We start from the raw sequence: 23702 nt of genomic DNA on the forward strand, positions 1-23702 counted from the left end.
GACTACATGGGAGTAAAAGTCAGCACACGAACATGGATTGAAATAGAAAGGAGGCAGTCCGTGAAAGGTTTGAAAGTGAAGATAAGCATCTTCCCTTGCAATAGGCAACATCAGGCGGTGGAAAGATTAAAAACGAGGAGTTAGTCAAATCAGTGGGCTGAGAACACCCAGCAGCATTCTGAGCAAGACATGATAAAAGTTTGTCAAGGTCAAAGAAAAAGACCTGATGTGATGCAGGCTCTGCACTCCGTTTTAATTGTGCCAGATGAATATAGAAGATAATGTACAAGAGGTGTTCTGCAACAGGAATTTTTGAGATGCATGGATAACCTGGAAGTGGAAACCTGAAGAGGCCTGCGTTGAAGTTTTGCCCAGGTTTACAGGCCAGAGCAACAGACTGAGTGAACAGGCTCGATGAACAAAAAAGAGTGAGGCTGGCATGGTTTGTGTATGGGAAGCTTAAAGCTTATTGAATGTACATAAAAGATGAACAGCTCCCTGGAGATGTTAGCTAGACAGGCTGCTATTTTTGTCTGGACCAGATGATTAGAGAAGATCTGTGAATTATTAGCATTGTAATTAGAATCGGTAGCTGAATTAGTGTTTGCAGATAAGATTCTACCAGGCTCTGCTTTGCATGTTTCTGAACAATCTTAAGAACCAGCTTCTTACAGTCTCTTGGTGTTCCTAATAGGAGAGGATTATTATCAAATACTAATTGCCCTGTCCTTTTAGGCCTTTGATTCATTTTAGGGACTATCTCAGTGTAGAAGTTCCGGAGGAGCAGCCAAAGTTTCCTTGTATCTCTCCAGTGGCTGGATACTTTGGTGGAATCTGTCAGTGGTGTAATGATAGTGGAAAGGCCTTGGGGCATTTCTCGTTTTGGGGGAAAAAAAAAAGAGAACAATCAGAGAAATGCAAAGTGCTATTCTAAAGAGTTATAGAGATACAAAGAGATGTTTAGGAACCCAGATCACTGCTGTATTCTAGTATCAGTGCCATAACCTTACAAGTAAACATCTGATATAATGTTTGAACTTTGCACAGCCTGCTTAGTTACACTCACTGGATTAGTTTTCAGCACCATTTGCCACAGCTGATCTTGCTCACATTTACTTAATCCCGTTGACATAGACCTTGCAGTGGATTTGGATAGTCCAGGCCTTAAACCTACAGCTACTTGTAATCAAAGTATTTCTCCATTTGCAACTTACTCATTCAGGGTTTGCTCCTAACTGTCTTGCCTTATGTCTCTCTCTCATACTCTGGCTTGGGAACTATTGCTAGAAAAAACTGGGAACCACTCCTTGTTCCTTATAGCAACCCTGCCATTCTTCGTTAGCGAGGGTCATCCTCCTACAGATCAGGGAGAAGGAGGGTGAGATCTTTGGTGCTTAAAGAACAGAAATTCTTTATGCTTGAAATGTTCAAAGCCACCTAGGACAAAGAGCTGAAATGCTTTTTTAAGGAGTAAGTGTGCCCTGGCAGTAGACTTGGTTAGATCATCATTTCCTTGTTTCTCTAATTCTGCAGTCTTCTATGTACGAGCCAGCTCTTCATAGTTGTGACATATGACAGCACTTCCATGCCTGGAGAGGGCCATATTGCTTTGTGTTTCCTGGGGTAAAATGAACTATGTGAAAGAATGGCTGGTTGTTCAAGTGAGACAACTGAAATGTCTGTCGCTTTCCACTGCAGTTGCCTTGCCAATGGCATCGGACCTGCAATTGTATGACGTGTCACAGAGCAGCATGAGAGCTAAGTGGAATGGAGTGCCGGGTGCCACAGGTTACATGATCCTTTATGCTCCCCTGACAGAAGGATTGGCAGCAGATGAAAAGGAGGTGATGTTATTGGTTTTCATTGGAATAATAATTCAAAAAAAATCATTTAACAAATAAAACAGTACATGGCTTTTAATCTCAGACTTTATTGGCAAATACTTAGTCTTTTTTCAATGACCTTTTAAAAGTCATGTATTTATTACAGACTTGCTAAATAAAGGGCAAGTACCAGCCTATTACTGTTTTATCTCATTGTCATACAAAAATGTCACCATTTCAGGTGAATTAAAGTGAGTCTTTTGAAGTGATATATGAGGTGATACTGTATCATCATGTAAAGCAAACACTCAAAGAAAGAAAAAAATGAAATAACAAAGATATTTTTAGAAGGAAAAGAAGGAGTGAAAGGTACAGTGCAGTCTTATACTGTCACTAAATATACTAAGAACAGTGGATTTTTTGTTTTTTTTTGAAGTAGCTAGCATGGTTTCAATGGAATCTTTGGACTAGGATTTGAAATGTCGTTATGCTCCACTTCGTATGCGTAAAATTAAGATTATGTTTAAAATCTTTGTCCCAGCAAGAATACTAAAAAGCACGCAAGGGCATGCAAACCCTTGAAGTTCTGTAGGGGAAGTCGGGTAGGAAGCTACCAATATCTCACATAGGCTTGTGTTCTCTGCTGAGTGAGTGGCTACGAGCATGTAACTCTGTTAAAAATGGGGCCTCCTTGAGAACTAGCTGCATCAGGAAGATTGAATCTCACCCTGAAGAAAGATTTTTTTTTTTCCAGTAAATAAATCACTCCCCCTTAATGTGTCACTCAGTAAAGAGGTGGAGGAGGAAAATGATGCACCGCTTTAGTAGCAAAGAGCAAATCTGAACCTTGCTCTGGGTGGAGAACAATTTATCCTCTAAGAGACTGAGGATGGAACAGGCTGTAGCTGTGAATGAAAAGGGCTTAGTAGCTGCAGGCTCTACAGAGGAGGACTCTTATGTCACTGCTAACGTGACGGGTTGCTTTTCAGTTCCTCTTACCTGCATGTTGGCTTTTGGTTTTTTGACAATTTTGATGTTTTGGTTGTTGTGCACAATCCTAAAATCTTGAGCCAAGTACTGCAGGCACAGTATCAGGCAAAGCCTTGGCTCAGCAAAGCATTTGATCAAACATGCCTAATTTAAGCGTATAAATAGTATTTTTCTCTATCATGAGCTAATTCAGAAATTATGTGTCTTTTTTATTCATGTTGTTTTTAGATAAAAATCGGAGCGGCCTCAACAGATCTTGAACTGGAGGGATTACTGCCGAGTACAGAATATACAGTCACAGTTTACGCCATGTTTGGAGAAGAAGCTAGTGATCCCCTTACAGGACAAGAAACTACATGTGGGTAGTACATATTAAGTATTAATAAACTTCAGAAGAGCCTGTACATATTAGAACAGACGTCTGTTTTAAAATCTGATTTGAATAGTGCGGAGGAGGAGGTCTTAACTGAATCTTAGTCGGGATGACTGTGTAGTTCCACATTGCTAATACTTAATTTATACAGGCTGAGGATATCATTTTCCACAAAACAGCTTGTTTTTTCGAACAAGATTTTGAACTCTTTTCTCTTACTGGTAATGGTTCTACTGATATCCCTGTTGGTTTCAGTGGAACTAATGACAGAGTTTTCTGAACTTGCTGAAGATAAATGAATGTCATGAGTTGTTATAACGTAGAGCTAAACTGGGACTGCCCTGTTCAGACTCATGCAGTCAGAGAACCAGGTGTGTGGGAGAGTCTGTTCAGAGGGAGAAATTTATTCCTCTGGCTCCGCAGTAGTCATTACAGAGGGAAAAGAAGCAAAGAGAAGATTTCTCTCCAACCCCCACTGCTGAACATCTGGTAAATGAAGGGTTGGAAAGTGCCTGTGAACTCATGATAGATGGTGTGTTTTTAATAAGCAGCAAGAGTTTGGCCAGCTAAAGGCTGTGTACGGTTAGCAGAGGACAGAACTATATGTCAGCTCTCTAAATAGCCTTAGCATTTGAAAGACAAAGAAATTGAAAATAGGCAATTGTGCTGCTGGGGTATTTCTGGGACTGCATTCAGTGACATCTCCACTGCTCCCAGGAGTTGAGTGTTTAATTCCTCTTGTTCTGTGCTCCTGACATGAGTAGGCCAGTGTGCGAGTGATTACATTTAATGGGTGCAAGTTCAGGCATGCAAGTACTAAGAAAAAGAAGCACCAGAGCAATTGCCTGTGAAATCAGTAATGGTGGAAGAAGCTGTAGGAGTGCTGTTTGAACTGGGTCATCTCTCAGAGCAGTTACAGACAGACAAGAGCAGATCCTGAACTAATGCAATCTGGGCTTATCTGTGGACTTGAAATGAGTATAGAAGCCTGAGAAGCAAGTCTATGGCTTTTCTCCCTCTGTCTCTCTCTCCCTCTTTCCCTCTTTTCACCTCTCATTCCTTCTTCTTTTTTGTCCTTTTAGTCAGTATCTGCCCAGTTTCTGTCTTATTTGCCCTGAACAGTAGTTTATGTAGTTTATGGCTATGCCAGCCTGAATTCACTTCACGTCATATGATCTTGGAGGCTGCACAGCTCTAAGCCTGGCTAGCACATTGGGTGGAAGATCACATGCAAATTCCAGATACATTGGCCCAGACTGAGGCTCCTTGACGGCAGCGTTTGATCACAGAAGCTAGCAGCATGTGCTAGTCAGCCCCATCATCATTGCTGTACCAGACCAGAATGAAAAAAAACTTAGCACTCTGCAATCTTCATTTATTTTTAGTATGACTCAATGCAGCCAACTCTGTCTGGTGTTTAGCACTATCATAGGAAAGAAAATTGATGCTAACCTTCTCTGTGTAGCTATTCAAATAAGCCCTCTTCTACCAGGCTTTGATTCATCAGGCAGTGGGTCAGTCTGGGAGGAAAGAAAGCTCTTGATGAGCGCACCTGTCACCCATGGTCAGTGCTCAGCCCTGTCTGGATCCAGATTTAAGCTTTTTTTTTTTTCTTTTCTTCTTTTTTTTTTCTTCTTTGTTTATTTTTTTCAGTGTGATTATTTCTGGCTTCCAACTAAAGAATAGACTACCTTTTATTTTCTTCCTGGACTGTATATCTGTCTGGAGAGTGATATGCCTAATTTGCAATAGCGTTACATGAATCAGATATTCTGTGTTTAGGGAAGAATATTGTTCTGCACTTTGTCATCCCAGTGACTGTAGCAAACCTTCTCTCTATGCCAAACCAAGTCATGATGAACAAGTTCATTCTGGGGTGTGGGTATGCGTGTTTGGGAGGGAAGGAGGGCAGGGGAATCAGGATTTATCCGGGACTCACTGTAAATATCACATAATTCTGGCAGCAGGACTGTCTGTCTGGTCTTGAGTACGCTGTTGGCAGGGTGATAGGCTCCAAAAAGAAAGAACTGAGACTGTAGTATTTTGTGGTGCGGCGTGGTTGGTGAAATGAAATGCATTCCACAACGGACAGAAAGTAGAAAGGAAAGCCAGCACGTGATACTCCCTTCACTTGACTCAGAGGAATACATCGAATGCCAGAAAGTGTGGCAAACTCATCTAATAGAATTCTGATCTGTTCCTGTGTTCTTTTTCCTCATATCCAAGTTGCCTTGTCTGTTCCTAAGCTGATTAGACGTCTGCTTGCAGATTCAAGGTCAATATATGGCCTGGTAAAAGATCCCATATAATATGTGTTTTTTCTTTTGTTTTTTCCCTTTTGCTCTTGTTGGGGGAAACCGATTTGGAAGTGCTGCAGTTTGTTTATCCACATAGACTGGCGAGGAGTGTGTGCATGTGAATGCAGGAATGGATAGAGAGAGATTTCAAAATTCAAAGAAAATTACCAGATGCTGGGCTAATACAGAACCGGCTGCTGAGAGCAGCAGAGACAGCACAAATTATTTTTCTCTGGTGTTAGAGAAAACTGGAAGCAGTCTGAGACGCTGTCTTGCATGGCCTCTTTTTCCTCCAGTTCGTCCCAGTCAAAGAGTATGTGGTATATAAATATGGCCTTAACTGGAGTTGCTGTTCGGAAACAGCTTCAACCAAATGCAGGTTAAGTAGAGGTAAAAAAAATGAGCAGCTTTGGAGATCTTCTAAACTAGTTATGGTTTTGGACAAACTTACCCTTATATCAGGGACTTCTAGGATTCAAAGTGTTTTGCCGGAATTTTCCTGCCAGCAAATATTTTTGCTGGAAGACTTATGGAAAACAAACACATATGGAGTACGGATCTCGTTGAATTAAATTAATTTACAAACACAAAAACATATATGGAAAGTACTGTGCAGGGTAAATCCAGCCATGAAATTCCACAATGAGCAGGAACCTAATATTTTTCTGTTTCATTTTCAGCTGAGATATGCTTACCAAGACTGTATGCTCTATTTTAGCAAAGAACTAAAACTGCATTAACTGCCTTTAAGCACTTGTGTAGTCCCATTGAAGGAGAGATTGTGTAGGTTTTTTTTAATATAAAGATTCATTTCAGTGCTTTGCCTGATGCCAGCCTGAATTAAAAGGGTGTGTAGGCATACAATTATTAGCCGTATTACCTAATGGTATGAATTTTTTAATGAAAAATGTACTGTTTGTTTTCAAGGCATGAAATGTTTCACAGATAAAACGTGGAGTCGTTTTCATGATTTTATATTTTTCCTTTTCAAGTGCCTCTAAGTCCACCAAGAAACTTGAAATTTTCTGATGTTGGACACAGTAGTGCTAAGCTAACATGGGATCCTGCTTCCAAAAACGTAAAGGGCTATCGCATCATGTACGTAAAAACAGATGGAACAGAAACCAATGAGGTAAATTATTAGCTCTTCCCTTTTCTTACCTGTCTCAGACCTCCCCAAACTTGTTTAATTATTAAGGGTAACCTTTACAAACAAATGCTAACTTGAAAGCCGTAATAAAAAATTTATTAAAAAATTCTGAAATTTAGTGCAAACAATAGTTTGCTCTGTATGGGATGTACATTTAAAGTGCATCAGATACGTGGGCAAAGTACTCTAAACGTCTTACGTACCAGAACAGTCATAGCTTGCACACACAAACTGAAGGAAACTACTCGAGTCAGTAATGGTTTGTAGACTTGACTAAATGTATGCTGTGGAAATACTTACTCTTGATTCAGTCCAGATAATAAGGCTTCCAGTACATCGTACGTCATTAATTCAAGCTTATTCAAAAAGACTACCTGAAAGTTTCATCATATTTTATTAACATTTATTGCTGTAGTTGAATATTGGAGAGCAAATTGACTTTCCTTGAGCAGAATGGTGACAGGATGATAGCAATTAGTTCTAACTTAGACTCTTGCAATTTAATAATTTAGTTATGCAATATAACATTTGCCTTGTTACTAAGGGTGTTTTGTAATAGCTTTAAGCAGCATGAGTTCTCTGATAGAATGAAAAATGGGATGAAATGAAATGGTATTAACACAGAAATAAAAAGAAGCAGAAAACAGTGTTAGAAAAATGACTGCTGTAAGTCAGTCTGATTATTAAAACAGGCCAGATCTCTTAAAAATAAGTTGTCATATATGCCTTAGCCCTCCAAAAACGTCTTTAATAGTAGCTATATATGTTTTTTTTCTGGTAATCACCTGGTCTTTCTTGCGTATGGGATGGATATTTTCATATGGGTGTTAAACCTGAAAGAAGCTATTCCCGAGTTTAGAAGAGAGCATGTCTGTGTAGTTCTGTGCCTTTTTTTTTCCCCCTCAAGCTCCCTTAATATTTAAGTTAGGAATCACTTGACCTCTTCCTAAAGGTTACTCCTGATGTAGATAATGTCTGTCCACGCTCATCATAATGGTATTTGAACTTCTCAGGCTTGCGGTAATATACTTTATACTGTGAGTGAATGTTTAGTAGGTTTTTACTTAGTTCTTAACTCTTCTTTTATGCCTATTGAAAATGCAGGTGGCATTTTCTTTGTTTGCTTTGGATTGGTATCTTTTTTCCTACAGTGCTGAGCTACCATGACACTGAAGAGTTGGACTGATACACTGCCAGTTCATACAGCTCTGCGTTTTACGTCCCCTGCAAAGTTACGATAACTGTATTCTGGAGAGAGACCAGATAAAACTGTCATCTTTTATCTTGACAAATATTAAACATAACGATTTATGCAACGCTTATCTGTAATAGCAAGGGACTGAATTTGATAGCCCAGGAAGTTCCTTCCATTTACATGTTCCTGAATGTACAGTGCTGATACTTTAGCTACTGAGTTAGGCTCACTGAGATCTACTGTATAATAAACAAAAAAAAATCTATTTTTAATACATTTTGCCAGGTTTTACGGCCTTGAATTTATCTTTGTTCTTAGTTTCACAGAATTTTTTCCTAATTACATAATGTTTTCTTTCTATAAAATTATTACCCAGCAGAATTTCAGAGACTGATACTGTAAAGCAATTTTCTTTCCTTATTCCTAAGTATGATCAATATCTACTGCAAATTACACTTTCTGTAGGTGGAAGTTGATCCAGTTTCAACATATACTCTGCAAAGCCTGACATCCCTTACCGAATACACTGTTGCTGTTTTCTCCCTGTATGATGAAGGGCAATCTGAACCACTTACTGGCAGCTTTGCCACAAGTAAGTATTGCTGAACTTCTGAAGATTTTCCAAGAAGAATTTTGATATTCACTTACTTTACTGGAAAGTAAGATTAGTAACAGCAAGTGTCTCTGACTGTGGATTCAGATGCATGGAATGCCTTCTATTCATTTCATTGCAGTTTTCGGTGTCATTACTCCCTTATCATGTGGCCAGTTTCATCCTCACTCATGGGAGTAAGCTCAGACATCGTGAAACCATTTGTGTGAATAAGGTTTATTTCTTCAGTGTTTGCTGAATCAGCCATTCTTGAAGCATCTTTTATTCCATTTATGTGGTAAAACAACTGTCTCCACAGCTTTCTGAAGCATTATTCAACATGATGGCATTTATTTCTCTATCTGAAATATGATGAATTTTGAATCATACATGCAACTAGTGAATAGTCTCGGCAATAAAGGGTACAACCGTAAATACAGGGGGAGAAACTGGAACACCAGAAGTTAAAAATAAAAGACACCTAAGGATCCTGTAGTCTCTTTAGCACAGCCACAGTTTGGAACAGTTCTGCAAGTTGTCTGTTCATTAAACAAATGGCTGATAACACTTTTAACTTTTTCCAGCATAGCAATGGGAGAAGAAGGACTTTGAGGGAGGAAAGAGAAACATGAGGAAGAGGAAAAAGGGCATACATATCAGCAAGAGGCTGATAGCCACATGCCAAATGCGAATGGAAGTGCGCACAGAGCCTCTGGCAAGGGCAGGGATTGGGACATTGGTTGGAGGTGAAGGAAAAGAAAAGAGCATGTTGCAGAGAGCTCTGAGTAAAGGAGAGGGGGTGAGGGTTGCATGGAGCTCCTTCAATAGAGAGAGGACAAGGAGGATTTAATGCATGTGGTTAGAGTAGGTAAAGAGCATGTATTGTGTGTGTTTCCCTCCCTCAACAATGAAAACACTTCCCCCAAGTACCGGTAAATGTGCAAAGAATTAGCAATGCCTTTGTTAGCTACCTCTGATCTTACAGTCTTTGTAGCAAGCTGCAGATGAAATGGTTTATACCTGATGTTGTTGTGTATGTAGGTTTCAGAAAATAATTCACTCTCACTTTTGTGTAATATTTTGCAGAAAAGGTTCCAGCTCCGCAGCATTTGGAAGTTGAGGAAGCATCAACAGATAGTTTTAGGGTCAGCTGGAAACCCACCTCCTCAGATATTGCTTTTTACAGATTGGCATGGATACCTTTGGATGGGGGGAAATCTGAAGAGGTGAGTTGCCTTGAGTGTCCCAGGATATAAAATGGAAGAGGGAATTCCGCTCTGAGGACACCTGTGCTGTCAACACATGACTTTTGTCAACGAAGTGTGGCCAGTTGACTCATTCAGAGAAAAATCTGACCCATTGCAAAGCTCTCTGAAACAAAATCAAACCAATATTCCAGTTTTCATTTGAAGAGGAGGTGAAGAAAGAAGAGATCTTTAAGGAATAATCATAGTCTGTAATGTAGCTAGCTTTGCTGTTCTATGCCACTTCAGCTTTCAAATGGTCATATTGTTTACTTTGCTGTGAAGAAGATGAAGGTGGCTGAGCAAGAGTTGTTGTAGCCTCAGATAAGGCTCCAGATTTGTCTAATAAGCTGTCCACAGTAAAATGGCTTGTTAAACTTTAGCTGTGAATCATTCCTTACACAGGGAAAAATTTGCACATAGTAAATTTTTCCTTTTTATGATTTTCTTTTGCTTTTTCCTGCCAATGTTCCTCTTCTTCTTCTTCTTTTTTTTTTTTTTTTGTGCTAGGCCTTTATGCATCTTCTCTGTAGTGCCATTTTTTCATTAGGCTGAATTCTTAAATGATTTTTCATCTCTTCAGCTTTTTCTGCTTTATTCTCTTTTTCCAGCTACTTTCCCAAATTTTCCTCTTTCATAGTTTGTCTCATATCCTCTCCCCCCCCCTTTCCTTTTTATTCCTTCTTTCTTTTTCCCTTCTTTTCTACTACTCAGTCTCCTGTACCCTTTCAAATGTCTCTCTCTGTTGCCATCTGCACTGTGAAGAGAGGCCACATCTGCAAACTATATTCCTGGGCACAGAGCATGGTGGGGAAGATGATTTTGCTGGGCCTAGGTTTCATGCATCATTTTTTCTTTCATTATGGCAGAAAGTGGTCTGTTCAGACTAGGTTATGTGGCATTTTTCTGGAAATTAGCCTAGCCTTATTCTTGCCTCCCACTTCAGCCTCTTTCACCTGGCAAGAAGCAGTCCCACGAACTGTTGAAAGAAAATATAGGAGGGGGCGAGGAGAAGAAGGGATTTGCAAATGAGTGAGCTGACACAGGTCATCCCCTAGAATTTTTCGTGCGATAGATGGACTGATTTGTTTCTGTGTTAATTTCCAATGAGTAGCTGTCAGCAAATCCCTTCAATCCATGTTTTTGTAGTGCGATTTATGATATCTGTGGTGTTCTTTTAGTGTGAGAATAAAAGATCACAAAGTATTTGAGCTTTTTAAGGTTCCACTTACTCAGTTCATTCATTAAGAATTGCTGGTGGCCCAAATATTTTTGTATCTTGAAATATTAAAAATAGCCAAGCTGCTTTCTTGTTTTGCTTGCATGACCTCTCTAACAGGGTCAGGCCAAGGATAGCACAATACCTCCAGGCTGTTGCCTCTTTAAACTTCTTTCCCAGCTAAGTGATCAGTCATGCAGAGAAACAACATGCGCTGCCTCTCTTTCTTCCAAGACCTGGCTTGCCAATTAGCTGAGTGGGGTCACAGAGTGGTGATGAGAATTACACACCTATCAGCTTACTTCACCGACGCTACTGACGTGTAAGAGAGTTGTGCGGTGTTTGTACTAAAGAGCTGGAATAAGATATTTAAGAGTGACCTTTTATTTGTAAGTTAAAGAAGAGAATGCATGTGGTTATACTCTTGTTTTGGTTACTCTTCTTGCTATGCCTGTTATTTGTCCTTTCTGCTTGAAAGTTTAGCACCTTGCGTTCTTCTTTTTTGTATTCTTCTCTGTGGGCTAAATTAGCAAGGAGTGGAGGGTGATAGAAGTTACACTTCAGAAAGGATGCCAAAGTCAGGTATAAGGTGGTAACTATGTAGAGAAGATTTATGATGATTTGATATACATGACTAGAGGCTCTGAGGAACTGGAAAGGAAGGTATTACTTACACCTACTTAGACTACAGCTAGACTCACTCAAGATCACTTCCAAATTTTTTCCAAAAAAATCTTGGCCAGAAAATGTGCAATGGGGATGCCTAATTCATAATTTGATTGTTGCAGAAGACATGGGGCCCAGCTCATCTGTCTCTGCTTTCGTTGTCTATTTCTGAGTTCAGAAAGTCTGTGATTGTTTTATGGGTCCGTCCTCCACACAGTATATTTTTTTTCTTGGACTTTGCCTATCTGTCAGCTAAGGAAATCTTATTCTGTGATAATGAAAATATACTCCATTATAAATCTTAATTTGATTGCCTTTATACCGTGGCCACCTTTAAAAAACTTGCCAATTTTACTCTATAGAAAGATCTTCGTATCCTCCTATTTGTCTGCATAGCCTAAAAACTGTTCCCAAAACCGGTCAGCCCATTTCAGTAGAATTACTGCTCAGGTTCCTTGTACTCTGCTTTACAGCTTCTCTGGTTCCAACTCTGGTTCCATCTGTTGATCCTTTCCAATAAAAACGTTACAAAACAAAAAAAAAGAAATCCAAAGTGAAACCTTCCCCTTACAGTTGGCATTGCATATGTGAATATTCTGCTGGTAGTGTAGGTAAAAATCAAGGAAATTGACTATGTGAAGCACCACAACATATAGCAAACTCATCAGCAAAACATCTCTCTCAGTTTCCAAGTCTACAGCAAATGACCTTTCTGTTACAACATACAAAGCACTTGATTTCTTTGGCTGTGGACAGACATCCTTTCTGGATCCAGCTCTGTCAGTGGAATAAATTACTCTTTCATGCAGTTTACTACAACCTTCCTGCCACAGATTGCCGTTTCATGTACACACACATCAAATCTGCTAGTGATATTGACTGTATGAGCATTTCCTCACCCTGTTCAGTCATAATGACCCAGACCTAGTAAAGCAGCAGCAAAGGCCAACTGTTAAAGCTGTTTGAGGTAACAACGTTCATTCTGATGAGTGGGGAGCCACAGATGAGGTTCTCTGCTACCAGACTGGGGGAGAGGGAGTGTAATAACCTAAAGCAGCTGGGAGATGGTGGAGTTAGTAACCTTTTGCATTTATACAACTGTCTGCAGAGTCTTTTTTTTCCCCAAGAGTAACATTGAAATGTGTGGAACCATAGCTCAGATTATAATTATGTTAGCTAATGGCAGCGTACTCTGACTTTTTGAAAGTGCAAAGATACTACCTTAATGTTGCTTACGCTAGAGATCATAGACAGTGACAAAGTGAAAATTTGAAAACTTGAACATAGGTGGTTGTGTATTAAGTATAGAAACAGCATTTTTGCAAAGCTGTGGAATTGCTGAGTATGTTTGTTGTAATGATGTTTGTATGGTAGAAAAGTATACTAAAGATAATCTAGTGTTATACTGCTTTCCTCGGTGAGTTTCAGTGATTATTTTCAAATGAAATGCGCAAGGTCAGCTTTAACAATTAATTAACTGTGGGAGAAAATATAAGAGTGCACATTAGAACAATAAAACTAGCAACAAATTGATAAATACATTTCAAATATTCTTAACAATTTTTTTTCTAAACTTAATCGATGTTACTACTTATTCCAATGTAATTAATAAATTATTTGGGGATATTGGAGTGTAGTTTTCTTTTATTTTAAATTAGAATCTATTTTTCTTACTTAACTTCTGTGACCTTATATAAATTAATCAAATGCAGAACTCTTGCTTTAATTTTGCTCTATTTTTTTAGGTTGTGTTAAAGGGAGACACAGACAGTCATGTTATTGAGGGTTTGTTGCCCAACACAGAATATGAAGTCTCTTTGCTGGCAGTTTTTGATGATGAAAGTGAAAGTGAGGTTGTTGCTGTTCTTGGAGCTACATGTAAGAGAAATTATTGATTATAAGTTTTAGAAGTTTTTTGAATCTAATGCGTATGTCTTATGTTTAAAATATAGTCAATCTTTGGATGGCTCTAACATTGAAGAATATGGTGAATTATCACCAAGACTTTGTTGACTGTATTTTTTGCATTTCTTATTTAATAATTTGTGGCAGATGGCGTTGAATCAAGGTGATGGTTTGGCTTCATCTCTGAGCAGTGGTATTAATAGCCTTTGGATCAGAGAATATGTTCTTTCATCCTACATTTCAATATTTAGTCATGGAACAGAGTTCCTTATCAGAAGCTATATTAGGTTTTGTTTGGGGAATAAATGTTTTAAAGTAAATAGTTTACAAGATTTTCATTGAAAATGTTTGGCATTTATGCCATACCTTTTTCCATCTTATTTTTGTAATTTATGCTAACTGGAGTTGCACTCATTCTTGGCTATAATAGTGATCCAGAAAGTTTATACTAATAGCTGTGAAATTAACTTGGAAGTATCATAAATAAGACTTAAAATCAAGTACAGTGTGATACTATAGCTCATAAATGAAACACTGGCCAGGTGTTTCAGGTAGACAGCTAAAGTTCAATGGCACTCTTCTTAGTCATGTATTCAAATTCATTACTGTTTAATAAAGAAATATCTTTTTTACTTTGATCATATATTGAAGTGTTTTGCTAAATATAGGTAGAGTCCTGATTCAAGCCAGCGAGTTGGATTAGATGGACATGGAAATGCAACTACTGTACTTGAAAAATGTCTACTATAATAACCTATGATAAAATCATTGCCCTGAAGATGTTCATCTCTCTCCTTTCCTTTCTCAAGTAACTAGTGCTTCCCATATCCATCTCTAAAATAGTTTGAATCTGAAAATGTATTATTTTATTTTAAGCCTATTTGTGGAGTAATGTACAGTTCGTGGAAACTGGCTTTACTCAATCAAGCAGATGGTTTCAGAGGGCCAACCTGTCAAAAAGCCTCTCCTTCTTTACATCGGACACCATCAGACATGAAAAATAATTGTCCTTGACTGACAATGTTATTTCTTCCGTAAGCAATCAGGCTTTTTAGGTTTACTGGAAGGATATGGATTTTTTGCGCAAAATGAAGCAGTTGGGAAAGTTAATGGAAAAGGCACCTGTTCAGCAATTTATTTCTATCATATTAAAGGAGCTCTTCTGTGAGAAAATATTTAATTTTTTTTAATCTAATCTATTCAAGTGTCAGTAAATTGCTACTGAAGAGCAGGTTAGGGTACTTGTTGGTATGATGTAAACCAGTGTGTATCCTTTCTGTTTCTCCTATTCAATGAGAAAAAAAAAACCCTTTTCTTTAAAAATTCATGCACACATTTTTTTTTATGGATAGTGACTTGATTAAGTCAATGACTGTGTATTTTTCATGTGTACATCCAAAAATTTATTTGATTCCTATTTAATCTCAAGCTTAATCTTGAATCTTCTATTAAGACAAGAGGTCCTTAACCTCCAAAGGATGCTGGCTTTGCTGCGTGTTGCTGAGTGTACTTCCTCTTTTTACTTGGACAGATGTGAAGTGTCCTTAAGGAGTCCTCAAATCGGTTAATTTAACATTCTTAAGAAAAGGTGAAAGAGGAAGTCATGGTGCAGTGCTCAGCCAGAAATGTGGAAGACTATATGTATTCTTATTTAATGGTACAATTTTTAGTTGTGTCTTATCTGCAGAGCTAAGTGCTGATCCTGCGAATATATGTGCCTAAAGTAAACTAAATGAATAGTTTTCCTTTAGTTCCTAAAATGCCCAAAGTGTGTGGGATGCTTGTATATGTCAGTACATAGTTTCATTATCGTAATGAAAAATAGAAGATAAATACTGTGACTTCCCCATCTTGTTGAATTGTTATCAAGCTGAGTATTGTTTTTCAGTTGCAAGGACTACCGCGATACCTACCACTGTGCCTACTAGCAGTACGACAACTTCTAAGCCCACAACAGCAGGTAAGTGGAATAAATGTAAACAGTCTAACTGCTGAAGGCAAGGAACTAAGGCTCTCCACAGCGTAACATCCCGGCAGATTGAGGAGCAGAGAGCTATGATACTAATGAGGAGCTGATAACCCCAGTTCCTGATGGTTCGCACGGTCAGCACAGTCCTTTGTCACATCTTGTGGAGGTACAGACCTCAGGGGTGGGATGTCACCTGCGAAAGGCACACACTGCCCTGCTCCTCCGTAACCCTTCTGCGTGTTTCCAGCTGCCTGCACCTGGCATGTGGGGTTGAGGAACCAAATTGTAACACAGTGAAAGGACTTTGAAAGGTACTAGAGATGTTACGTAGGAACAAAGAGACTGAATCCAATTTGGAAAATCTAGCTCCCTTTTCTCTTGTTTTTTGTGCCTGAAAACACTTCAGAATTTTCTTTTGTTTTGAGGCTTCTGTTTGTTTTCCCTGGAAATAGAGTTGACTTTTAGGGCTCAACAGTTCTACGTTATTTCTCTTCTTTAACTTTCCTATTCTTGATTTTTGATTATTCTAAAGCTCTACAAGCCAACTAATTTAAGTAAACAAAGCATGTGGGATATATATTAATTGCAACATAAGACAACTATTATTTTATTAATTTATTAACATTTGGTTGTTATTAAGCCCAGGTATTACTGAACTGCAGGGGTTTGCCCCATATGGGTCTGTAGACCCACAATGACTTCAGTGGAGATGTAGTGTAGCTTGCAGTTAGTTGATGATAATTTGCACAAATTTTAAATCTAAACATAGAGTTTAGAAAATATTAATTGAATTATTTTTGGCTTTAGTTTTTCGAACAGGAATAAGAAACCTTGTTATAGATGATGAAACAACATCAAGCCTGAGGGTGATATGGGACATTTCAGATTACAATGTTCAGCAATTCAGAGTGACCTATCTCACTGCGAGAGGGGACCGCGGTGAGGAAGCGGTAAGAATGGTCTGTGTGGGTTTCTTTTATGGCTAACAGACTTGAAAAGTTTGGTAATAATTGGTAAGGCATGGTCTCGCCTCCTGTGACGCTTTTGTTACAATTAGTTGATGGTCTATGTTTGGTATTACTAAGGTGTTGAACTTAAAAGCTTTGATCCTGCAGTACCTGCTGCATAGCACACAAAGGCAGTCAAAATCTCTTGATGCACATCAGCGCCCTTTTGCACATGTATTTAAAGAGGTTGTATTTAAAAGACTACCTCCCTGACCTCTTTTTTCTATGTTTTTTAAATTTATCTTACTTGGGAGGGGGTTAATCCGAAGCCTTTCTCTATTGTCTTTTAAGGCCCCTCAATTTTTGCACAGAACAATCTTGAGTAACTTCTTTTATTCAGCAGTTTTGTCTCTCCCCTCATTTTATGCTAAGCCAAGATAATTAGGGCTCAAATGCAGACCTCTCATACCGCTCACGTATCCTGAATGTGTCACAATAAGGACAGCACTTTTTAATTTAAGTGCCTGAGTATGCTTGTCGTTCCTCTAGTGTCATGTGATGATTAAAACTAAAATTGTTTTACAAAAACTAAAGCTTCTGATGCTCAAGACATTCTGAAAGCATGCCTAGTACTATCAGTATTCTTTTGTGCGTATAGCAAATAAAAAACGAGGATATCCTAAGTGTGTTATTTTAGGATTTCACAATTTTTGAGATAATCTCAGAATGTTGTGATGCCAAGAGCTTTCTTTTAACATTTGGAGAAATGTTAATATTGCAATGCTTGATTTCCACAAAAATCAAATTTTTAAATTGTAAGACAGCTATATGTAGATACATTTAATAGATTTAATAGAATAAACTGTGTAGTTCAAAGTTGTTTTCTAAGTTAATCATTCAGAATGCAAAAATATTCCCCATATAAACCTCCTTCATTAGAGTTCTGTTGGTCTCAGTCATGCAACTCACTTCTGTTCATGTCGTAATTGTATTGAAAATATGGGATATTCTTTTGGTACCAGCAGCTGTCATTTTTAGCCCTATTTTTCTTTGAAGATTGTATCAATAAAAATGGTTTTAAAAGGAGTTATTTACATTTTTTTCTAGAAAGAATATGAAATAGTCTTTTTTCATTTTGATTTCATTAATCTTTTATGATACTTTGATAGAAGATTACTTTTTAATCATCTCTTTAATCTATAATCTGAAAATGAGCGCTTAATACAGTGGTTTCCTTTTGGACTGGAAAGCCTTCTTAGTAAGTCTACCTTGACTGTATGATAAGTACAGTATAAAATACATTGCACAGCAAGTAAACTTGCACAGCATAGTGGGTGCAACTCATATTGTTCATGTGCCAATAAGCAGAAGTTTCTGAAATTCAGATTACAGATTTACTGTTTCAGCTCTGGAAAGCTTAATCAAATTCAGTTAGGTCATATAAGTGTGGCTCTGTTTTAGTATTCAATGACTAGATATTATTTTAAAAGGAAATTAAAACTGTGGGAAAGGTATTTAAATTCTGGCTATGAAAAGGAATTTTGAGTTGACTCACAAATGCATTAAAGAAAATTATAAATCTGTAAGATTGAGCATCTTGGCTGTAATCCAGCAAATTATTTAATTTAAAGTAAACAGCTCTTCCTTGTCTTTGGTAACAATTCAGCAAACTAATTAAGCACGTGTTTCAGAGCCTTTAACATTAGTTGTGTGCATAAACTCTTTGCTGAATAAGGAATGACTTAAATACATACTTTAAGCTAAGCATATCCTAAACTGAAGAATGTATTTTATCATGTGGCTTCAAGCACCTGAGCGGTGTAACACAGATGTTAGTGCAAGGACACACATATTAAATTTTTGAGGGAGTGTTCACATCTTTAAATACCTTTCTGTAGCAAAACCCAAAAGTTTTATGGAATCTGTGCTTAAGTATACTGTAGCGTGACAATTCTGTGGTGGACATTTAGGTTTTTTTTGGCTCTGATTTCAGTGATATAAATCTCAGTTACTCCTCCCTTTCCATAAAAAAATTAAAAAGTTTTTTAATCCTTGATGCCATTGGCTGAAAATCAAGGTCTAAAAAATGTAATGGAATACTTCTTCCCACAGAAGGGTCAAGCCCTTAATTATATGTATGTTCTTGGGTGTGCTGTACATGCTGGAAGGATCACATTCTTTGTCTTCCTTCAAGCCAAGAATGTTTCTCATTGCTGAAAAATATATTGTTCTCTGACGTGCAGATGTGGATAAGAGGGACTTCACAATGCTTGTATCCCTTCTTTAAGAAAATAAAGAAGTTATGTATTGTTTTCAGAAACTTGGATCATGTCTTTAAGTATATGTATTGAAGAGTTTAGCATCATGGTTTTTCATGCATGCACATGTCTTTAGATTGTCTTGCACTAAGATAGTTTCCAGTTTTGAACAATGCATTAAGTATTTTGTTGACAAATCTCAACACTTGATATGCTAGAGTAATTTCCTTCTGTGTATCACTTGCTAAAATTAGGAGTAGTTTGAATGTATTCTGGAGCATTAAGACTGGTGAGCGCTTTCTCCTTTATGCCTCAGAAGATTTTGTTGTGCTATCAATCAACACTTTTTTGTTGCTTTTACTATGTCCACTCCATATGCCAGGTGTAGCTCCCCTTCAGGGCTCTCCAGGCTCTGAGCTTAAAATTTTATTGACAAATTAGAAGGTTCCAAGGCTTTACCTGGTCACTTAAATCACCACTCTTGCAATACTGCTTTTTGAGTCTCTGGAGAAAGTGCAGTTATCCGTTGAAGGTTTTCAGCAAGTACAGGAAGAGCAAAAATAGCTTTTTAGGAAGAAATCTTTTACTGTATTAGAAGGAGCAATGCCTAATTCAGCCTAATTCAGCGGTTTGAAACACTTGCTCTAGCACAGCTAAAACTATCCAGAAGTTTATTATGTACAGCTTCTCTGCTTCTCTCAGGTTGCCTCAGTGGACTCCTGCTGCAGAGCTTCAGTATTTCATGACAGTTCAGGATCCTCTACTCCGTGTGGGATATACCTCTGCTCCTTCTCTCTCAAACAGCGGATAGGACAAGTCTATTTTAATTGTGCTTGCTTAAAATTTATGCTTTCTGATCTCCAGAATTTATATGTCTTCCTCCCGTGAAAGGATGATCCTCTGACCCCAAAGAACATAACCATTGACCGTTATTAATGGATATAGTTTTGGGCAATCCCTTTCAGGTCGAGAATAAATAAAACAAGAGAGTTTATTTTGTCTATGAGGTACAATTGTTTGAGTAGTAACTGTGGACATCACTGGTTTATGGAGCTGTAGCACCTCATAGGTTTGATATAAAATCATGGTCTCTCATAGGCACATTCTCTTTTCAAATTTCATTCAGGTGTAATTAATAGATCTCTTAAAAGAGGGGACAGTTTAAATATTTTATTTTACAAGAAAGCATCAAAAATATTTAAAAATGTGAGCTGTAAATTGCTGTAGAGCTGTGTTAGTACATGGTGGTGTTAGATATCATGTATGATACAGAAAAGTTTTGGATCCTAGTCATTAGCCTTGTTTGTCTCTGCTGCTCTGACCGTGCAGGTAATGGTGCCTGGGAGACAAAACAGTCTTCTGCTTCAGCCTCTGCTCTCTGATACAGAATACAAAGTTACCATTACTCCCATCTATTCTGATGGGGAAGGAGTCAGTGTCTCAGCTCCTGGCAAAACCTGTAAGTACAAACTTTGTGCTTGTTTCTGGCCAGGAGGTGTATAAAGAAAGGCTTATTCTTTTGGCCCTTTTCCCTTGACTCTGATAATGTATTTGAGTATAAATGTCGGTTTACTTTGCATGACTTATATGACTCACGAGCTTTATATTAATTTCAATTCACTGATTTATAAGCAATGAGTTACTTTTTACTGTGAGATTATATTCTATGCTCAAATACTGTAAATTGGCAGAAACTTACAGAGGAATAAATCTGGTAAGTCCTTGATAGCCCACCAAGGAAAACCCAACTAATGCAGAAAATAATGTAAATAATGCCCATTGGGATAGAATTAAACCAACCATTGTACTGTTAGATTTTCTTTCGGGTGAGATCATTATGTCCTAAAGGTCATTAGAAATGCGGCTGAACTTTTTATAAAAGTAGTTGCATTATGTCTAGAGTTCTGACCAAGTACCAAAAGATTACTCAGCTCTAGCTTAAGTTCGCTCTCTATTATATGGTGGTAAAAAGTTATCTCATCGTGTACTGCCAGTCAGGGTAGTATAATTTTATTGAGTTATTCTCTTAATGTACATAATTTGTGCCTGAATTGAAGTGCCATTTGTGCAGACCCTAAAATAAATTGTAAAGTAGTCCTCTGAATCCATTGGAAAGCTTAAGTGTTCACAAGAGCATGATTTATACTTGTAAAACTCTTTAGTGCATTTGGGTTGAAAAAAAGGCTGCATAAATGGAAGATAATTATCTCTGAATTATCTTATTTTTTTAATGTTGGGACAAAGTTGAGAATTAATTTGAGAATTTATTATTTGTTGAACAGTTACAAAGCTCTTAATTAAACCTTAGTTTAACTTTCTTAAATGCATCAACGTTAATACACTGGAATAATGCAAAGGATGAATTTGATTAAGACTCGTCATGACATTACCCATAAATCTGAGGGTACTGGCTGATGTCCCTTACTATTTTTATGTGCGTGTCTGAGTGTCTTGAGTTTTATGCCTGTACTTATAAGAGATACACTTGTTAAAGAACATCTTTGCTTCCTTTTAGTACCCCTGTCTGCTCCTAGAAATTTACGTGTCTCAGATGAATGGTACAACAGATTACGTATTAGTTGGGATGCCCCACCTTCACCTACTATGGGTTACAGAATTGTCTACAAACCTATCAACAGTGAGTTTTTAAGCTGATTTCTTTTTATCCTTTATTTTTGACTGTACAGTGTCTTGACATCGTCGTTTGCTGAATTTTATACTTCAACCTAACACATTATTTGGTTGCAGTCTATAGAGAACAATTTTCAACGTTGTTCACAGAGCTTTAAAAGTGCTATTAACTTAGCTGTCTCAGTTTCTGAGTGTGAAAACTTCACAGAGTCACTGAATGATGTAGATTGGATGAGAGCTCTGGAAATCATCTGATCCAATTCCCTGGTCAAAACAGGGCCAACTTAGAACAGGTTCCACCAGACGGTATCCAGTTAAGTTTGTAATATCTCCAAGGACGGAGATTTGAAAGCCTCTCCAGGCATTTGTTCCAGTGTTTGACTACCCTCACTGTGAAATTATTTTTCCTAATATCTACTTGAAATTTCCTGTGTTGGAAGTTTTGTCCATTTCCTCTTGTCATCTTCTTATTTGCCTCAGAGGGGAGTCTAACTCCATCTACTCTTCCTCCTCCCATAAGGTTAGTTGTAAACAGCAGTAATAATCTCCCATAGCATTCCCTTCTTGAGGCTGATCAAACACAACTCTCGGTCCTTTTATATCATTTTACGTTGATTCCATCCATTTATTCTAGTGACTACCTTTCCCCCCTTCCTGTACCTCTGAACGTTCTCTGGTTCTGCTATCCTTCAGCTTCTGTCTCCTTACAATGCAAACAAAGCTGTAGTTGTTTTGAGTTCTACTTCTCTCACCCTACTCCCAAATACTTGCCTTTGCCCCTTTTGTCTGTGCTGCATCCCGTGCCCACCTGCGTGTTCCGTTCCTGCTAGGCAAGCCGCCCACTCTCATTCAAATTTCTTTAGAAAACTATTGTCCTCTAGCGAGAGTGAAATGCGAAAGTGTTACCATTAAGGGACTAAAATTCTGTCTGAAGACAATGCTGTTGTCTGGTTTCTCAAGCGTATCCAGAACAGCTAAGAGAGACATGGCCAAGGAACTGTTTGCAGTTCTGATTTGGAGATAGTTTTGTTCTTTTCTATTTTCATTACCATTTTTGTGCAGTATTAAATAAAGCTGCTGTATAAGAACCCCTTAGAGACTGTGTCACTGGCTGGCATCTGCTGTCCCCTGTTGGTCCTGGCACACCATCAAACTAAGGAGATCTTTGGCTGCCTATTTAGGGCAGTAGTAAGTCACTGAAGCAGAACAAAAGAGTCTTAACAGATGCCAGTGTCTAGCCCTAATGGATCTTGCTGTTGAATTTCCTAAATGTGTTGTGGCTTTTCTCCATACAAGGACTGTGCACTGTTCTGAGCAGAAGTAGAGTGTCTTTGTTTGTGTGTGGTAAATAAAAATGAGGCAGAAACTTTAGGAGTGCATGTAATTTTGGATAGGCTTAAAGATTTGTTTTTACTGCCTGCAAATTCAGTGGATGAGCAAATCATTTTTCTAATGTTTCTTTTTGTTTTTTCTCTTTTTGCAGTCCCTGGACCTGCGTTGGAAACCTTTGTAGGGGATGATATTAACACTATTCTTGTTCTAAATCTCTTCAGTGGAACAGAGTACAGTGTTAAAGTATTTGCTTCATACTCAACAGGCTTCAGTGATGCCCTAACAGGCGTAGCCAAAACCTGTAAGAATGATTTCATGCTCTTCAGATCTCTGCTTACTGTTTTGCGCTATAACTTCAGCTTTGTGCAGCTCCCTGAATGAATTTTCAGATGGAAGTCTTTCTCTGTTGTGTGCAAATTGCCTGCTGAATTAAAAGTCTATTTTTTATCATACTGCGTCAGGCTTTAAAATATCCTGCTGGACATTTGCATGAGATGCATCATAAAGCAGATGTTAGTGTTTATCATTCAAGCATGTTTGCCTAATAGTAGATATAAAGCTCCTTAGTGGAAAGTCTGTTTACTTTTTTTTTCCTAGCTCCATGTATATAATTTGAATTAGGCATTATACATCTAAGCCTTAGTTTTAATTAATTTTTTACAGAAATATTGTTGTTATAATTGTATTTTTTATGTTAACTGACTTTTAGTAGTGTTAATTTGTTAATCTTAACAAAATTGACTTAGCTCCAAACCTTTGGACTACGGAATCAGATATATATATATATATTTTTTTTTTCTTCCTTTTTTGGATTTTCTTGACAGCATTTTTGGAAGCAGCTGTTGAAATTATTTGTTAAAAATGAATTGACACAAATGTTTCACTCTAATTCTTCTATCATGTTTTCTTGTATGTCTTGTTAGAAGAGTAAACTACTAATACATTTTTTTCATAATTAATTTTCAGTGTACTTGGGTGTGACAAATCTGGATGCATACCAAGTCCGCATGACTAGTCTCTGTGCTCAGTGGCAGCTTCACAGACATGCTACTGCATATAGAGTAGTTATAGAATCGCTTGTGGGTAAGTTACTAAATCATTCAATATGCAC

General features: G+C 37.8%; 1 protein-coding gene across 5 annotated transcripts in view; it reads left to right on the forward strand.

The window, feature by feature from the left end:
• COL14A1 (collagen type XIV alpha 1 chain) overlaps nt 1–23702 on the forward strand; it is a 139017-nt gene that overhangs the window by 52673 nt on the left and 62642 nt on the right. For all 5 annotated transcript variants that reach the window (XM_068933182.1, XM_068933183.1, XM_068933184.1 and 2 more), the window contains 12 exons: nt 1699–1844; nt 3042–3171; nt 6476–6615; nt 8294–8420; nt 9507–9646; nt 13295–13427; nt 15343–15414; nt 16231–16373; nt 19958–20087; nt 21144–21266; nt 22743–22892; nt 23558–23674. In XM_068933182.1, the coding sequence (XP_068789283.1) occupies nt 1699–1844; nt 3042–3171; nt 6476–6615; nt 8294–8420; nt 9507–9646; nt 13295–13427; nt 15343–15414; nt 16231–16373; nt 19958–20087; nt 21144–21266; nt 22743–22892; nt 23558–23674 (1551 nt within the window). The remainder of the gene's footprint in view (nt 1–1698; nt 1845–3041; nt 3172–6475; nt 6616–8293; nt 8421–9506; nt 9647–13294; nt 13428–15342; nt 15415–16230; nt 16374–19957; nt 20088–21143; nt 21267–22742; nt 22893–23557; nt 23675–23702) is intronic.

This window comes from Struthio camelus, chromosome 2, assembly GCF_040807025.1.
Source record: "Struthio camelus isolate bStrCam1 chromosome 2, bStrCam1.hap1, whole genome shotgun sequence".
Classification (NCBI taxonomy): Eukaryota; Metazoa; Chordata; class Aves; order Struthioniformes; family Struthionidae; genus Struthio; species Struthio camelus.